General features: G+C 40.3%; 1 protein-coding gene across 3 annotated transcripts in view; it reads left to right on the plus strand.

Annotated features, from left to right (window-relative positions):
- Positions 1 to 12,250: 12,250 nt before the first annotated feature.
- The window catches only part of LOC142931822 (protocadherin-15-like), a 129,137-nt gene continuing 122,513 nt past the window's right edge, over positions 12,251 to 18,874 (plus strand). For all 3 annotated transcript variants that reach the window (XM_076075939.1, XM_076075940.1, XM_076075937.1), the window contains exon 1: positions 12,251 to 12,341. In XM_076075939.1, coding sequence (XP_075932054.1) covers positions 12,251 to 12,341 — 91 coding nt within the window. The remainder of the gene's footprint in view (positions 12,342 to 18,874) is intronic.

The following is an 18,874-nucleotide window of genomic DNA, read 5'->3' on the forward strand; positions in this document are numbered from 1 at the left end:
AGTGTGAGTATACAAAGGTGGACTAGTGCATGAGAGAAAACGATGGCAAGAGCGTCAAGGCCTTGTTGAATCTCCAACTTAGCTCCAATTAAAACCACGCTGTCTTTTCCAACCACAGACATCAGTTCATAACCACCCTCACAGATTCTTACTCTGACCATAACACAATGAACCACCTGCTGAAATATAAACAGCTCTCATTAAATATCTTAACATTGCCGTATTATCATACTAACATTTTACTCAAAGGTGTCCATCTTTTAACTTATACACAATCTAAACCTTATGTTCAGTATCTAGTACCATTGCTACACTTGACGCAACGAACACAACTATTCATTTGTCACCATTTGATAGATTGCTTACCAGACATTGTGGTTTGGCTGTCTTATCACCAGGTTTCCGATGCAGACTATTTCGACTACTGTACTATATTTCAGTGTATCTTTGGGGCTGAGTTCAGAGATCTTCTGGATTTAAGCTTATACCGGTAGTGCCTTACTGTGCTTTTACTGCATTTTTGAAGGATCACTGTGACATATATTCATCTAAATGTTACTCACAGGGCTTTGTTGGCACATAAATGACCCATTTCAATACAAATGAGTGCACTCATTTTTTTTATACCAGCCATTACAGAATCCTTTGAAGCATTTGATGCATTCAGAAGAAGTTAAGGAGGTGAGTGGATTGCGTTGTGTGGTGGCTCACATGCCACTTAAGCGGACTCTTAAAAGAAGAAATGAAAGTTTTATATTTCATATCTTGGTTTAGCCCACAACGCATGCGAAACTTCTTACCAAAAGTGAGCAATAAAAAATCCAATTGAGATGTCTGATCTAAAAAAGATATCATACAAATCCATTGAGCGTCGCGCATCTGCCAGATATAGATTTTTGAAATGGATTAAGTGATTGTCCTGACCTTGGATGACTAGATGGAACAGTACGATATATTCATCGGTTTATCGAACGTCTGCATTGCAGGCAAGTGGCAGATGGCAATGCATATTATTGTAATAAACTCAATGCTCAGTCCTCTAAAATCTTCTCTCGACGTACTGCATCATCAGGTTTTTGCAACACAAATTGCACCTCGTGAACTTACCGAGACATTCCTTTGCAGGGAATTATAACAAGACCAATAAGTCATAAACACAACATAAACAGAATACAGTATAGGTTTGTTGTTCGTTTTTTTTATTCGGACCAAGATGTAGAGGATTTTAAAGTTGAACAATAATCTTGTCACTGTTTATATATTACCTCAAACCTAGTTTGGTATTTTTGTACTGCAGTTTCTTGTTACTTATTAGCCCACATATACACAGATACCAATATATCTGCAATAAGCTAATATCGACCAGCCTGGCTGATGAATCGTTACAGTGAACAATATATCTATTTTCCCGACAATATTTCGAATCTAGATAAATGCACCAAGAATCGTGCCTCATAATTCTAACCATTCCCTTTTTGGATTCTATTTCACGATGAAAGGATTAGTCATTCCAGAGAGCAACCTTGTGACCATCACAGCCATGCTAGCGGCTGTTAAAAGTCGCCCACTGAAGTGGAAGATTTACAAAAAGTCAAAAACAAAATCTTTTGTCTGGCATCAGCTGCATGTGTTTAAGTCCATGTTCCTATTGTGCAGAGCTGTGCGCCTTGTGACGTGGATGGGGCATTGTTGATGCTAAGCAGACAGCGCAGAGTGGTGGTGGCACCCACATGGACTGAGCTCAGTGAGGGTTTAGAGATATAAAATGTGGTCATGAGATGACTAAGGCAGGGGGATTAGACCCTCTGAGATCTGTGCCTCGTTCGCTCTGAATTAGAGAAAATGAGAGGTTTAGTAGACCACCGGGCTCTGTTGACATTATCTACTTACTGCACTGCATGTGGGTCTACTTTTCAGCTTCCTATTACGGGTTCCTCAATAGTAAATGAGAGGAAAAATCACAGAGATATTATGGTGTGCAATTATGGTCTTTTTGAACATTGTAATGATGTATGTACTAGTGCTGATTTGTGCTTTTTGTGTATATGGTCCAATTTCGCTTCAGTTTTTAATTAGTTTGTTTTATACAGTGTCCTTTAATTTATTCAACAAAACAAAAATAATATATATATATACAACAGAAGATGTTAGTGCACCCCTCATATACACTTTTCATCCACATCATCCTGACTTCCCCCCTGCCAGCTCCTCATTTAAGTTCCCTCATGTCCTGCAGCTGTCACTTTTTCTCGACAGATAATTCAGCGACATAAAAGGCAACCTCTAATTACTGCTGATCATATGATATGCTGCTTTCCTTTATTATATGTAATAGCCTTTATCCAAATGTGCAATAATGTATGATTAAAGCCCCTTGCTGATTGTAGCTTTACCTTAACCCTTCTGCTACACTATATTCCACATCATTAAAACGGTCCTGGTCTTTACCAGGGTAGATACCTGCTTGTTACTTTGGCTGTATTTCCACAGGCCTGGTGTAGCTTGTCAAAGACCCGCTCTGCCACGCACTGAATACATGCGTTTCCACTGCGGCCACACAATTGTAAATAGGCGACCCACGCTATTGTGGTCCTATTAGTCAGCATGGCCTTCAGACCAAAGCTCTGTCTTGTGCTAAACTGGCTCAACACATGTGTGGCTTTGTTGATGGCCAGAGAGAAAATGCTGTTTATTAAAGTCTTTGTATTCACATCTCAGTACTTTTTAGGTTCTAACTGAATCTCTGTGGTTTGAAGGATATTTTCACTCCTATGCTACTTCACATTAAAAGCTTTCCATAAGCAGAAGACTTTGTTTGTGAAGCAGCGACAGAGCTATTGTTCAATAAAATAATCGACGCTGCAAGACATGGACATATTTGAGGTGCCGGTCAGTTTTAAGGATTGCAGGGAAGGACTAGTATAACATTAAACAGCCAGAGCACAATGGACATGTCTAGATGATTTGTCTGTGAGGCGAACCATTATACACAACTTTCTGATATATTCTTGGATACCGTTCATTAACATCACATCTTTACTTATTAATTAACTCATCATTGTCAGTTATCTAGAATACCTCTTTGTCATCCAGACATTCAACAGTCGCAACACACAGTGGAGCGCTAATTTCCTCTTTGTTCTTCTACTTAGAACAAGCATATTTTTTGTCTGTGAAAGTACATTGCATAAACAGGTGCACAGGGTTTATCAAGCCATCCCAGCCCATCACTATAATCATGAGAGCACTTGAGGCCCACAGTAAATCTTTCGTTTACTGCTAGCAGCACTGCAAAAGCACATAATGGTGTTTTTACATTTTCCCATTAGGGTCAGTGTTTCCAGCCGAACTACACAGGCTCAACACCAACCCCCAACTTTTTATGTCTGTGTTTCGAATCAGCACCAGTCCGCTCAGCACGCTTCCCTAACATGATAAAATGCACTCCTTGTCAGAGGTGGGCTGAAAAAAACGTAGTTACATAATTAGGGAAACCAAATGAACACCAACTGCATAACAGCTTATCATTTCTGTGTCAAGTGAACATTGAGGATGCTGTTTGCACTGAGGGCTACTCTCTCCCACAGCCACATAAATCCAGTGAGCACTCAGTTAAGAATCACTCGTCATAATAGCAGTAACATCATCACCTGCAGTGTTAGTGATTGAAGACAAACAAGTAAATTGAATTTAAGTTCAATGCAATGGGGGTTTATTACAACTCATTACCAAACCGCCGCAGATACAAATACTATTGGTATTGATCGAGTGAATCCTGATTACTTTTGGTGCTTTAAGAAGATACAAATGCAACCTTTAAGAACAGGATAAAACAATATTTGTGCAATTGTATCAGGGTCAGATTGGACTACACAGATTGTTTACACACAGTTGTGGCTTGTGCAATTAATTAAGCTTGATTGTCATATTTACACTCTGTATTTATAGTTCTGCTTTGGTGTATGTAGCTGTGCTGGATTCATGTGTCTGGAAGAACCACTGCGGTATTGTTTGATTGAATGAATACAACTCACAATTGGCTAACCCTTCGTCTAGACACAAATAGCCTGTAAGGCATCGTTAAACACTTAATTTAAATTTAAGCAAAAGTCTCAAAGTCGTTGTTTGAAACATGTCATACAATCTTGCCAAAAACAAAAAGTTGCTGCTGAGTTGCAGGTACAGCAGTGTGTGTATTGGTAGTTCCGTTAGCTATTAGTGGTTTGTCAAACAAACTGTAAAAAGCAATATAAGTGAGCCAAAAAATAGCTTGGGTTGTACGCAACCAATGGGCTGCAAAGTGTTGTAAAACACATTTCATTAAAACTCAAAAACACGCTGCTATGTATGCAAGCAATCGGCTCAATGTCGACGTATAGGACACGTCATACAATATGTGGACAGACACAGAGGTGCACACTCACCGACAAATGCACACACACGCGATTGTTCGCATGATCATCCTGGCGGAGATAAAAAAATATTTCAACACCTTATTTTAAATGAATTCCTAATTGCTTAGTACAACAGTGTCAGTTTGTAGTACAATTTGACAGTAGATTAAACTGTGTTTTTCACAAAGATGGATGAATAATTATGCTAATGGCCACCATAATTGCGCAGCCTTTGTGATGTTATTATGTTGATATATCGCCTAGCTCTGTCGTTCACATTCTGGTTGTGTTCCTTCCCTCAGGAAGCAATACGTTAACACTCAAATTGTCAGTAAACTGAATGTTTGAGAATGTCTTGCTTCCCTACTTTTTCATACTGTACTAAATTTCCTGTAATGGAAGATCAGGGCAGGCTATGTATAGTAATGCAGGGAGGGATCCCTCAAGCTTAAACCAGTCTGATATATGTAAGGCAGGCATAGCCACAGTTGATTTAGGAAAAAATACATTATAGACCTTTTCTTTGACACTCTTTGGTCCAAGTTTACTTCCTGTCAGCTACTGCATCCACAAACATTGCAGCAGGTAATAATAATAAACCGATTTAGAATGTTTGTTGTTAAGTTTGAAAATATCTATTGATTGAAGTTATTTGGGCATACATTTTTGCCATAACATAAACCATTAAATATTCACTATTTTGGAGGAAGTAAAACTGAGATTTCGATAGGAAAATGTAAGCACATTCTTAGGAATTTACTGTTGAATAGGTGTGTATGATGGCATGGAAAATGGAAAAACTACTGAAGAGTAAAAGCCATTTTTCATTTCACTGTGACTTTGAGAGCAAATTAAAAAAGGTGTTTTCTAAACAGCAGCAAGTGAGGCCACTGGATCTTTGCTGTCAGTCATCCCTTTAGTAGTTTCCTTTCCTTCCAAAACATCTCTGACCAGCTAGATTAGTAAACACAAGCATGACATTTGCAGTTTACTGATGTCAAGTCCAGTTGAAACATTTAGTTCTCATATTAAAGTTAATGTTGCCTGCACGGTGCAGCTGAAATGAGTGAAGAGAGTGTGAAGGGAGAGTCTGGCCCAGCAGTGCAACGCATGAGTTACACTGACCTCTCAAAAGTCTCCTTGCCTCAGTGATCGAATACCTTACATTAATCAGTTAATGAATTTCCTTGGTATCTATGGACCGGAGAGAGAGATAAGACTTTAGCTCCAGCTGCTTGACTGGATGTGTAGCCTGCTTTCTTTTCTGTATTTGAATGCTATCTCTAGCTGGGTGTGAGCCATGTGCAGGACGGTCTGTTCGGGCTAATCACTCCCATCATTAGAGCACGGGGTCTCCCTTGCTTCCACTGATTACATCTCACAGTAGCTAATAAATAGCTCTCCAGTGGTCAAGCACACCTAACCAAAGTGATTTAACATTTGCTTTATTTATTCATCATTTTGTTTGTTTGTTTTTTTTGCGGAATTTGGTGTACGTGCACATGTACGTTTGTGTCTGTGTATGACCTTGCTTAAAAAGAGGCAACAGGTTCTCGTTTACGTTCCCTAGTTTTGAGTTACACACTAGAGTTGAGCTCCTGGTGTTACATTACTGTGACGGGTATATTACGTGCTTGATTTTGCCAAGTAAAGATCAACTTAGAGGCCCAGGTAAGACATTACACACCTGTGATGTCATTTATTGGGACTTTTTGGTAATTACCTTACCTGTGATGACTGATGCACTATGTGGCTCTTTTTTTTATTTGTTAGACCAGTACCATAGCGTACCGTTCTGTGTTTAGATCAGTGATTCTCAACTGGTGGGTCGCGTGTATCACTATGTTTAACCATGACTAGCTTGAAATCCACAAAACCAGTCTGAAAATGAAAAAAAATCTCAAACGATTTCATGAAAATGAGTTAGCGGGACAGTCGTCAAACCCTGGTCAGAGCTGACCGAAGTTACTCTGATTGGCCAGTTTGCATTTGAGGGGCGGAACTTAGCCGAAGCTCAACTAGGGGCAGCTGCTTAAATTTATTCTAGGAGTAATTTGTTGATGAAAGTGAAGGAGATGTTACATCATGCCATTTACTGTATAAATTGCTACATATTATTTTAGGCTATAGCGGAGGTTTGCATCGCACTGGTTCCCGCAACAAAAGTCAGAACCTACACACAGAAAGGAGTCATCTTGCTGTGTTGAAAGACTGCTGAGCTGCCAGTCCCTTTTTCTTAATCATTTTACATTATATTGTTCCAATTCTTGTCTTGCCTGCTTGTTTGGTAAGTTGGTTGAAAAGCATCTTTAATTGATTTGTATTGGCTGTACAAAACACAATCCATTGTTCATTTTAACTTATTGTTCCCTGTGTTCCTGCAAAAAGACAAAGAGTGTTTGTTTCCTGCGGGTGTTTTAAATATGAATATTACAGGACAGTCTGCTGCTGTTATGATTCTAATTGGGTTGTAATAAAGTTGTAAACATGGTGATTAAACAAATAGTCCTTGTGCTGCAGTTTGTTTGAGCACTCTTGCATTATGGGTAGTGTCCCCTGATAACTAATGTATGAGCCCATGTGCTGCTGGCATCTCAAGGCTTTTATAACTTAGATCTTTGCATAATTTATAGTGCGTTGTTTTTCGTTTGGTCACTTGATCAATCGGATGACATGGCTCTGCACTGTAAGTGGGGATGGGGAGGAGCCACTCAAGATGCAATCTGGTGCTTTTGTTACACTGATGAGTCCGCAATTTTTATTACCTGCACTAAAGGGAGGATGCTGATATGAGATTGATGAGGATGTCAAATCTCTTGAGAAATTACCTGTTTTCTTTAGTTAATATACGAGTCACTTTGTTCCTGAATATTCAGCTCAGTTATAGATTCCAAGGAACTGCCTTCCACAACCTAGATAAGCTTATTATACCATAACTATGACGCTTATTTTTGAAAATAGATATTTGGCAGAACACTGAGACTTGCTGTATTGAAGTATTTATTTGAAAAAATAAATAAATCTGCAATTCGATTATTTTCATTATTGATGTGTCCACAATTTGTCCATAAAATGTCAGAAAATAGTGAGAAGTGTGTATCACAGTTTCCCAGTTTTAAGAAGCTTGCATTAGATGTTTCAGCTCTATTGGATGGACAGTATAGAAGCATACAAGAAACAATGGGAGAGAGAGAGGGGTACCACTAGCAACACAGTAACATGGTAATGCTGTATTTGTGGTATGCACCTTAACCATCAGGTCTTAGGTAGAAAATGTAATTTATTAAATTTAGTCAAATCCTGTTCGTGGGAGTTATGATAAGATTCAACAGTAACTCAGTATGATCTTTTATCGACTTTAAGCAGAATCATATTGTGTTGTTACAATCTGATCATGATATTAATCTACACATTTGTGATTTCTAAAGCAGTGATTTTGAGCAAACTTTGATCGCAAATTTTCCAAAATAAGTATAATTACTGGTTGTTGTTGTGAGAGTTTGTTCTAATGTAATGCATAACGATGGAATACAGTTCTTTGCTTTAATAATCTAACATTTGCAGCATCATGATGTGTATCTATCGGTAATTAATCTTGTAAGTACAGTGATAAGTATTTGAACAATTTCGCCCAGCACTCGTATTTAGACTAAAGTGAAATATGTAACGGTCAAGATAAGAGATTGTCCGAGTGGTACATCGGTCAGATTATATAAGTGAATTTTGGCTTTTCTACCTCTAGTCCATTTTGTTCTGCTACAGTGGTTATTAACTGCACTGTTGTAGATTTGAGAGACCATGTTGTGACCCACTAAAAAATCCTCCACTGCCAGTTATCAAAGACGAGCAGCTTCCACACCTCCACTTTAACGGCTGGAAAACAACAGCGAGGTGTCATTACTTCACTGTCACCAGCTCAGTTTCACATTTCGCAGAACTGAATGGGTTTATTTTGACATAAAACAGACAATACAATTCATGGGGACAAAGCAGCACTACTAGGTTCCATACAGTCTACACATGAAAGGATTTTGCTGCTTCTTTTGTTGAGGTCCAAGCTGTGCAGGGTAGACCTTTTCACCCATTAGTATTTATCATATTCAAAAATGTTCTTTATTTATTTGACAGTGCAAACTAGTTTTAACTTAATTATTTTGTCAATATGGATTCAAAAGCTCTGTAAATTTAAAAAGTCAGTAAAAAGAAAATGAAACAATTTGTAAAGGCAAACACTTTTTTTGTTTAGCACGGTGGGTCAAAACCAATTTTTTTTACCTCAGAGACTATAATAACAAGGCTCTAAGCAGGGAAATGGGCAAGGGCATGAAATCCAGCCAGTCACGATGGTGTCCTGTTCAGATGGCATCCTCCAGTGCGATGGCACATGGGGGAGCACCTCAGCAGCACCTGAACTAACTCTTATTAGTCTACTGACTCTCACTCACTGACTTGTGAATTGGAAGACACGTTTTTCCACGTTTGAGTGATTTGCTCACGTCCTCTGGGTTTGTTTCTGGCTCAGAGTGGGTCTTTAGGGGGTGACTATGCACGACATTAAGCATGATCGGTCTGTGTACATACAGTATATAGTATAGGTATCTGTGTGTCTTTATACGACAGGAATCTATGCATTTTCCGGTTATTTCTGACGATTTGATAACCAACGATTATTACCTATGCTTGAGGAAATGAAACATCAATTAACAAAACTGTTAAAAAAAATAAAATGTGTTGCTTCAAAATGTAGAGGTTGCTTCAGAGCATTTCACCCTTCTTTGCTGGCAGACTATAAAATCAACATTGAAGGTGCATGCTGCTACGTGGAGATGCTGGAGGGTGAGGTGGCTTAACAGCCCAAAGATTAAAGATTAAATTCTACCCTTAAAACCACTGGGCGAGTCTGGTACAGCCTGACTCTGGACGCAAAAAACTGAGATCCCATAAGCACGAGCTTCAGGCCCAGTCGAAACAATTCAGCTTAGCTGGCTTATCCAGCGTCAGGCTGTGGATGAGCGGAGAGATGACTGCTGGAATTCAAAGACGTTAACGTTTATGCAACAAAATTCACTTCTGGATGGGATATTTATGCCATTGTAAAATCACAAAGTTGCTTTCAGCAGTTAATGACGACGACAAATTAGCAATTGATTTGTAACTTTTTTTTTTTGTCACTTTTCACCAAACTTATAAACAAACCTTCAGTGATGTTCCAGTTTGGTGTTCATTGCGACTGCCATTAATGAAAAGATCTTAAGCATTGCTTGGCCTTTAAAAGTTGTGATTTCTATTATCGACACATCTCTGACAGTCTGTCAACACCAGAGCACAGGAAGAGGTGGAAAAAGAACTCGATGCCGGAGGAGAGTCGATCAAAGGAACACAGACAGCGGAAGAGAGAAAGAGACAAGCTGCTTTTTTTTTTTCTTCTTCCAGGGAGCGCAAAACCCCTGCAATTTAGGGCATCTTGACTTTTCGAGTAATCCATAACTGTGATTGCTTCATTTGCCTCTCCACACCCTACCTTAAACACTGTCTGCTTGTTCTTGTTCACCCCCTACATCATAAGTTTAACCACTTATCCCCCCCTTCACCAAAGAGATATGATGGAAGATATAGGCAAGCATTTTCATTTGGCAGAATCACTTGGAGGGAGCTGTGGTTTGATTGCGGTGAAATGATATGCGTTGACGTAGAGCAGAGTGGGATTGACCTGTTGCGCTGAGAGCTTCATGAAAGCTGAAGACACGGATATCTGTTCATGATATGTCTTATGGGCCGCAATGAGAGCACTGCGTTAGACACAGAGCATTGGAGCCATTCCTTCTTTCAGCACCCAGTCAACAATCTCTCCAGTTTCCCTGTTCATTAAGTTTGAAGGAACATCGTTGTTAGCCTATGTAAATGAGATACAGCGTTCCCATGTCAACCGAGTGGAGATTTGGAGGAAGCTGTGGATACGACTTCCCTCTTCAGGGTGGCTGTCTGTGCAGGTCTGCGTTTTCTCATGTGAAAAGGATCAAAGCGATCTCACTCAGCCCTGTTAAGAAAGATGGATGTACGAATGTGGGGAATCAAATCTGCTTCAAAAGGGAACACCACTGGGGAGCCAGAGAGATGAGAAGGCAGTGAGAAAATAGGGAACCAGTGTGAAATCGCTCCTGTTTCGCTGTAAGAGAAGAGAACACAGCTGTCTCCTGCCGTCCACAGACTGTTCACGTAAGATGTCTGTTGTTTGGGAGCGCTGGGTGCAGCGGGGTGCAATTTATTTGGGTGGACGACTGCACAGATTTGTAAGAAAGCCAGTACGTAAATACATGCTGTACAATGCGTGGTGAAGAGAAAGTGAGTGCGAAAAAAAAAAAAGAGAGAGGAATCACTGAGTGCTGATAGCACGAGTCAAAGATTTAGATTTTGTTCAACATGTTTTGATATGATAGTGTTGATACTTGTGAGTCCCCTCCCGTACCTTTAGCATATGCTATGAAAGCTGATTTCACAGCTTATCGCCTGCTCTGAGAGTAAGCCTTGTGAGGAAGGTGTGACATCAAATAGCTCAGACAGACAGAAACCCCCTCTATTCCTCCTCCTGACACCTTGGTTTCCTAAAGCTCAGAGTGGAGGCTGTGTGCTACGGATTTGTGTGTGCCCGAGTCTTCACATACAAACTGTATGCTTTGCTGGTGATTTTCATTAGAGCCAGTTTGATCCAGGTACCGTCATAATGTTTGGACGCTGGCTGCGTACGACTGTTTCGATACAAGGTCATAACTTCTGATGAGGATGTTTTGTGGTATGCCATTAAATTCCACACGAAATGTATTTCTTCTTGCGCGTGCAAAATATTCCCTTCCTGTAGACTCGTATAGTACCTTTAAACAACGTTGCACTGCTGGACTTTGAGAATGGAGGCTGTGGTTGGATTCTAGTCAGAAGTAGTATCAAAACTGTAGGGGAGGTTCTCAAGCATTACTTGCTGCATCATTTTAAAACATGCTTGTATTCCATATTCATATAATATTCCACCAAAATTTGTGAAGTCAAGTACATTTTATTTATATAGCCCAATATTATAAATCCCAATGCACCTCATGGGGCTTTCACTTGAGCACACTGGTTTCGTTCCAGTCTGTATTCGTTCCAGTCAAGCTTGCCAGCAGATGCATCTGTTAGCTGATTTATTAGTTAGCTGGCTATCTGGACACTAAACCGTTGTGTGGTGGCATGTCTGTTGTGGGTAACAAGACAGATTGACTCTTGATTGCTCAGTGTTCAGCTGAGTACACCTCCTAAGACCCATCATGCTCTCATTGGTGACTCACTAAACACTCATCCATTGTCTGTTAAGGAAAGGAAAATTGAGTGCTACTTGCACTGAATTCTCCAAACAAAAGTCAGGAAAATGTTTTTGCGTAAAATAAATTCTCAAGCAAATTAAATGACAGAGATGTTACACATTGGTATCCATGAAGTTCTGATATACTGCTCAGACCATGAGACAATGCAAATTACGTAATGTCGGTTAATACGAATAAGTCTGCATGTATGAGGAATCAAATTGTTGCTGTAATATAGAAATTACTTTTTTTTTTGAGTAATCCAGAAGTAACTGCATACATTTCGATTGATCCAGATAATCCAGCGGATTATTTCATTTTCTGTAAACAAAATTGGATTCCCAGATGAATGTGTTCTTTAACCTCATGATGATGTTGTAGGTAGATGTGCTTGTGTGTTGGTCACTGTGTGTGTGTGTGTGTGTGTGTGAGGGCTGGAGGGCTTGCTGAGACATGAATGAAAAATCCTCTCTCTCGTTTTTTGTTTTGTCCAGGTGGGCAGGCAATAAGGCTTGACAGAAGATGCGACGGGGGTGGTGGCTCGTCAGATGGCTGGGGACAGGAATGGCAATCCTCTCTTTGCTAACCCACAGCTGGGGCCAGGACACAGAAGGTATGAGCAGCCAACACTGAGGCCAACACCCTCAGGCCTCCGCTTTTTCAGTTTACTATAGCTGCACTGCCAAGAGAGGAAAGCTGCAATGTGGAAAAGGCAATGTTTCTTGCCGCTGTCAGAGAAGCAGTATGGTGTACAACAGCAAATCTGATAAATTGTTACTGAGTGTGCCAAACTGAGGTGTGGACCACTTGAACAATATAAAAAACTCTTAATGGATCGAAAGTAAAACTCATTTAAAGAGTTTCCATCTGTTTAAGATTTTGAGATGTGAATGCCATCTGAAAAGTCTTATATATGAATATGTAATGTTTATGTGCTGTACTCCTGCTACCCACTTCGCTGTATCGATCTTACAAATAATGCAATGTTGTGTTTATGGATAGTAAGGATGATTGTTTTTCATGCCAGTCCAAATATGTGCCATTTCTAAAAGGCAGTACATAGTTGAAGGGCTTTCATGAGAGTTTGATTTCATTGAAGTGGAGGAGGACCGCAGAGTCCTCCTCCAGGTGCTCTCAGGTGCGCTTTCAATGACATGCATAGAGCGATGCTTCAGTGAAAATACTCTATTATTACTCTAATAGTCTTACTATCCTCTCTTTAAAATGTACATAATGTTTTTCAAAAGACATAAGTTAGAGAGGGCATGAATCCAGCTTACTTCCTACGCAATTCACTGATAATGCCGAGAGGATTCTCCTTGTACTTTCCTGAACACGTTCCCACATTACTGAGGGAATCTTAGCATTTATTGTCTCATCTCACTGCCTTTTGTAACAGATGCCAGTTCAAAGTGAATTTCAGCTGCATGAGATTGGCAGGTCTTTAAAGAAGGTGCTGAGATGAAGCTACACATGCACAGAGACGTGCTTAATTCTCCCGTGTGGCAATATTGCACATAATTCAGGTCAATTTTGAGATCCGAACCCCGTTTCCTTCTTTCTTTTTTTTCATCCCTTTCCCTGCTTCCCAGCCTTTCCCTGATAAACTCAATAATGTAAATGCATTTTTAGATAAGAGCATAATCTCTGTTTACTGTCTTTTGAATCAATATTTTATTTTGAGAGGTTTGCTTCATGGGTTTGTATGATTTTAGCAGAGAAATTACTTCATGACTGACTGATCCTTTGACGGTGAATGAGTGCCTTGTGGTTTCCTTTAATGATGTAACCCTCCCAGGCTCTGACCGCATTAATAGACATGCGTTGTGTGGAGTGAGGAAGCCATTTACCCCAAGCATAGCAGCTGTGGAACTCAAGAACGGCCCTGTGGAATATGGGTTTGGGGGTCATTTATAATTTAACTTGTGATGGCGTTAATATACAAAAGTAGTGTTAATTTTATTTATCAAAGCTTCATCTGGTTTTGCTTGACTATAGGGCAAATTATTACAATATCTTTATTTTGTAATTTATGTTTTAATATTGGATCAGTTTAATAAAAACACAACCACTTTTTTTTAACATAGCAGGTAAAGAAACAAGTTGCCTCCTTACTTTTTACTCTGTTTTAAAATCCAACTCGAGCTAATTTGCTTTGCCAATTGCTTTTTAAGGGTAAATATATATAATTGCTGCCTAGATTCTGTTTTCTGGCAACGTTTTTCTGAAGGAACATGTATCTACTGCACAGTAGTTAGGGAGGAGGTCAGTATGCCTCAATACGCAGGATTGTGACACCGGAGACCGGGGGATTCCCATCTTGAGGTGACAAAAACACTTTGGTTTAAGAGTAACCATGTCTGTCACGTTATTCACTTAGACTGTACATTTATTAACAACATTCCTGGATGGCATTGCATTTCTTACTAAATGTATTCATTAGAAGTATATCGCCGTAAATTCTAGTCAGTTTCTATATCAGTTTGGCTTTTTAACCTCAGGCTGTTTGACAAAATATAAGAAACAAACTCATTCTCAACATACAACTGCTGTTTACAGATTTTTTTGTTTCCTTTTTGCTAAAAATGCATATTTAAATGATGCAAATGCGGGAACGATAAGGCTTTCGTTTTCATCTTTAATCATCAAATGGTTCCTGTATTGGAATACAATCAAAAACTGTCTGATATGGTCCTGTAACCATAAAGGGTTGGTTTCATTCTGCTGATTGGAAATGGGGCTGCAGCCTGTAATTTGGCAGGTTGCAGACAGAAATAATTACGAAAGGGGCTCGCTAGGTATTAGTGATGCTTGCAAGCTCTGTTTGGATCAGAGTCTGCCAATGAATGACCCACAGTGTCATTGTTGTAATGAGGGAGCAGAGGGTGAAATAGAGTACATCAGAGCAAGGGGTGTGGGCGAATGTGGACACTGAGTCCGTTCACGGGTCAGTGTCACCCAGGGATGAACTTGGTTTGAGCAGGGATCATCCCCTCCCTCAACACATGCCGCATCTTCCCCCCCCCCCCCCATAAATCTCCCTGCCCTGCCCACCTCAAGGTGCTCTTGGTATTTGGCTCTGTCAACTTGTTTGTTGTCTGTCTATCAAATAAAAATAGCAACCAGAGTTTTTTTTTATTGATGGCACTGAGCTGAGGAGTGATGCATACATCAATTTCCAGTGGATGTCACAGTGTCTTCAAAGTCCTGAATTAATTAGCAGGGAGACAATATGAATATCAGGCTTCTAATTAATGTGAATGTGGACACTGAGAGAGAAAAGGGCTGCCCTTGAGGAAAATAGGATTTCTTCAACCAATCAATTAGTGAATGTAATTGAAATACAGCGTAAAATTGGTCAGTGTTATTGTCCCCCGTCCGATGAATACATTTAGGCAGAGATCTGAAATATATTCTTTATTAAAGATAAGTGTTTTTATGAATACTGCTGTGTGTCAGTTTCCAGTAATGACTGACTAATAGCTTATTCAACATGAAAAAGAACATATAAAAACAACTATTAAACCTTCTTAACCCTAGCCCTTTTTTTAGGCCTCTGCTCAAAAATTGCATACCCATACTAAAAAGAGTGTATTTCTGCAACTACAAGTTCTATTTTAATCATTTTGATGTTATAATAAAGGTAACACTTGTGAGATTTGTTCAGATGTGTAAATATCAGTGTATACGTTACAGGTTAAGAGTAAATATAGATGGCACACAGCTGCAATTGAAAAGTTTCAGGTTCGCCTGAAAAAAAAGCACTTTTATTGTTATTATTTCTTTGGAATGATGCAGCTGCAAGTCTAAAACCTCTCCCAAATCATAGCACAATATGTGAACAGTCTCTGCTAATTTTGACTTTGATAAAGTGAAGCAGAACAAAATTAGAGAGGTTTTAGTACAGACGGGGTCAGGCGAGGTCACCCAAATGGCCATTTTGGAACCAGCTGTTCCATTGTAATTTAATATACGATATAACTATATATTTCACTTGTTTTATCACTAATAGTGTTCAATCTATCCAAATACAGCAGTTTGGCTTCATTTTCAGAGCCAGAATCCTCTGTGAGCCCTGTCTGTGTCTGCGATCCATGGAGCATTCTCGTCTGACTGCAGTTTCTCTGTGTCTATGTAGACCTAAGTCAGCAGCCCATTGGTCGATTTCAGTGACTGAACCCTCCTTCGACGCGTCAGAGCCTATAGAATTGAGCTGGGGCAACGTGGAAAAGATTGACTGCACTCTTAGCCAGTCAGAATCAAAAAACGCACCGTCTCTCGTGAAGCGTAAAATCCGATACGCCGAAAGTCAAATCCCTTCCCCCAGCTTTTCCGGGTCAAATTCCACCCCTGTCTTCACGGAAACAGAATTATGGCAAACAAGGACATCCGGTGAACAGATTTTGAGGAGGAATAGCCGGGAATTTATCCGTTCTCTACACGAAAACGACGATGAGGTGAGGTGCGTTCTGATAATTATCGATAAAGCGGTTTGTGGTTCTGGTGCTTGTTGGCTGATATCTCTGTAATGGTTTCACGGAGAGAAATATGGAAGATATCTGTGGAATCTTTGTCAAATGATCTTGCTTTCTGTTACCTCGGCTGTCCGTGTTAGCTTCTATCTTTGGCTTGGTAGCTCTGTCCGGAGTGCGTAGCCGGCGGACTCATGGTGAAAAATACGTGATATTGTGGTAATTCTTTTAGTTGCTTATATTAGTTGTGTAGAATTGTCTTTGGAGCATGTAAAAATGTCTTGCAGGATCTTTTAGCCCAGACTTTTTTCTTTAACTGGGTATATAACATGTGTGCATCATTATATTTCGTTCCTGAAAAGTGCATTCTATGACACTCTGTACGCTAAACTTTCTCGATGGAACCCCAAATGGTCCGCGGTCGGGTTAAAGAAGTTTTAAGCTGAGAATTGTCTGCGTCTTTCAAGACTATAATGACAGCTTTGTCTCAAATAATAGGGGGAAGCCATTAGGAAAATTCAAGCACTGTCGTCTTCCTGCTGCATTGTGTGTGTTTTTCTCCTCCATATCGCTTCCCACATTTCCTCAGTATTCTACATCTTAATACCTTTTATTAACACCTTTGTTGCTTTCATTTTTCATTAATAATCCTCCCTTCCATGTGCCATGCTTTCGTGTTCTTCTCCTTACCTTGCATCATCTGACTGCGACTCCACTGTACTGTAGTCTCCCTCAACAGAGATTAATCTTTGACTGCACACATGCACGCAAACCCATGCAGTGTACGACATGTGTGTCCATCGTTCCTTGCGTGACTGGAGACTAGCACTAGCAAGGACAAACTTCAATCCAAAGCAGAGCAGACGGATGCACGCTATCCATACCTCTAAATCCCTCCATCGCCAAATCCAGATGTAGGACAAATGCATGTACACACACACACACACACACAAACATGCTCACTTGTATTTGTGTGAGTGTGCGGATTAGTTAACATGCCTGCGGACGCTTCTGCCATGTGACATCAGCCTACCTCCCCTCTCACACAATTTCCTTCTCTCTGGCGGTTTCCCTCTCTTCCCTCTCTTCCCTCTCTTCCCATCTGCACATCCATTCTGACCCACAATTGTTTGTCTATTTTTGGGATTGTCTGATTAGGGGCCAGATGTGCAGACTGTCTGGCTGCAGCAGAAGCCCGTGGAGTGGGGGAGCAGCGGAGTGACAGGGGGAAGGGGTTTTAATCTGCCCACCAGCAGGCTGTAATCAGGCCCTGGGTAGCACAAGAAGGGAGGGGGGCCGGGGGTCACTCTTGGTAAGACTGGGCCCCGTGCTGCCTGGGCTCAACCTGGGGCTCGGTATGTCGGCATGTGTGTGCTGAACTGTTTACTGGGAGTGTGATTGCAACCCTTGCCCTGCTGCCTGTGTGGTTAACCTGACGGAGACAAACAGAGGCAGCAATGAGGAGGAAGTCTGGATAAGAGAAGGAATGAGAGCTCTGCAGAGGGATTACATATCAGTAAAGTAATCCCCTTCTCTCTCTTCTCCATTATCAGCCCCTAATGATTTAGATGATGCTGCAGGAATTCATTCCCATCTCTATCTCTGACATTCTCAATCACTAATACACTTTTTATTTCTTCACTGCCTGTCTCCTCTTTTTCTTTCCATTTTGTGATGACATATTCTACCCTACGTCTAAGTACATACACACAATTACAGCGAGAAGCCTCGCAGAGAGACCCATACTTTTAGTGATTTGTAAGGAGAGAGGGAGAGACTGGTGAGAAAGAGATGGCGAGAAAAAGAGGCAGTGATTGCATTTCTTGTGCCAGACATAGACACGCTGCAAGAAGAACGTCTGTCTGTCTGCACATTAAATTAGCTGTTTTTTTTTCCTCTGAGGAAGTGGTGACTGGCTCACATGTAAGGAGGTTGTGCTGCAAGAGTTTTGGTTGCTTTGCGTTGCGTTGGGTTTGAATTCTTAGATTGTTAGCTGCTACCATCCTTATTGTTTCCTTATTGTAACTCTCTCACATCTGGTGTCTTGGGGAATTAAATCTATATATAATTTTTTTTTTATGAATATTGTTTTTTTTTTTTAATGGCAGTTTATGGGAGAGTACAATCGGTAATATTTAAAATAATGAAAAAGACAGAGACGACTGAAAGAAACACCTCTATGTTATAATGCAATCAAATACAATAACTTTATGAGGCTTATTATAGGGATTTGTAAGAACATCACATAGTTACAGATACTATATATTAAACATATGGATAACAAAATACGGAAATATTATGAAGTTTTAAGCAAAAACTGATCTACAATATGAACTCTCCAAAAATCACTCATATAAACATTTAATGGGTTTTAGATGTGACAAAGGAATGACCAGTGGAGCATACTAAGAAGAAGAAGAGACCTTCATGATATGAACTGTAATGCACAGCTTTGACAGCCAACCCCAGTGGACGACTGGCCCGAGCTCCCCCTACTATAACAGAGACAGCTCATCAGTTTTGACCTGCTGTCTGCCCATGAGCAGCCATTACAAGGCAATGTGTATGACTGGACAGCTCCTCTTTGTGGGGTCTCACTTCCCTTTGCCAGGGCCTACTGGACCTGTCCCAGAATGCCCCTCTGGACATGGTTCCATGCAAAATAAACTATCAA

This window comes from Anarhichas minor, unplaced genomic scaffold (genome assembly GCF_050575085.1).
Source record: "Anarhichas minor isolate MPS153535 unplaced genomic scaffold, ASM5057508v1 ptg000054l, whole genome shotgun sequence".
In the NCBI taxonomy this organism is placed as follows: domain Eukaryota; kingdom Metazoa; phylum Chordata; class Actinopteri; order Perciformes; family Anarhichadidae; genus Anarhichas; species Anarhichas minor.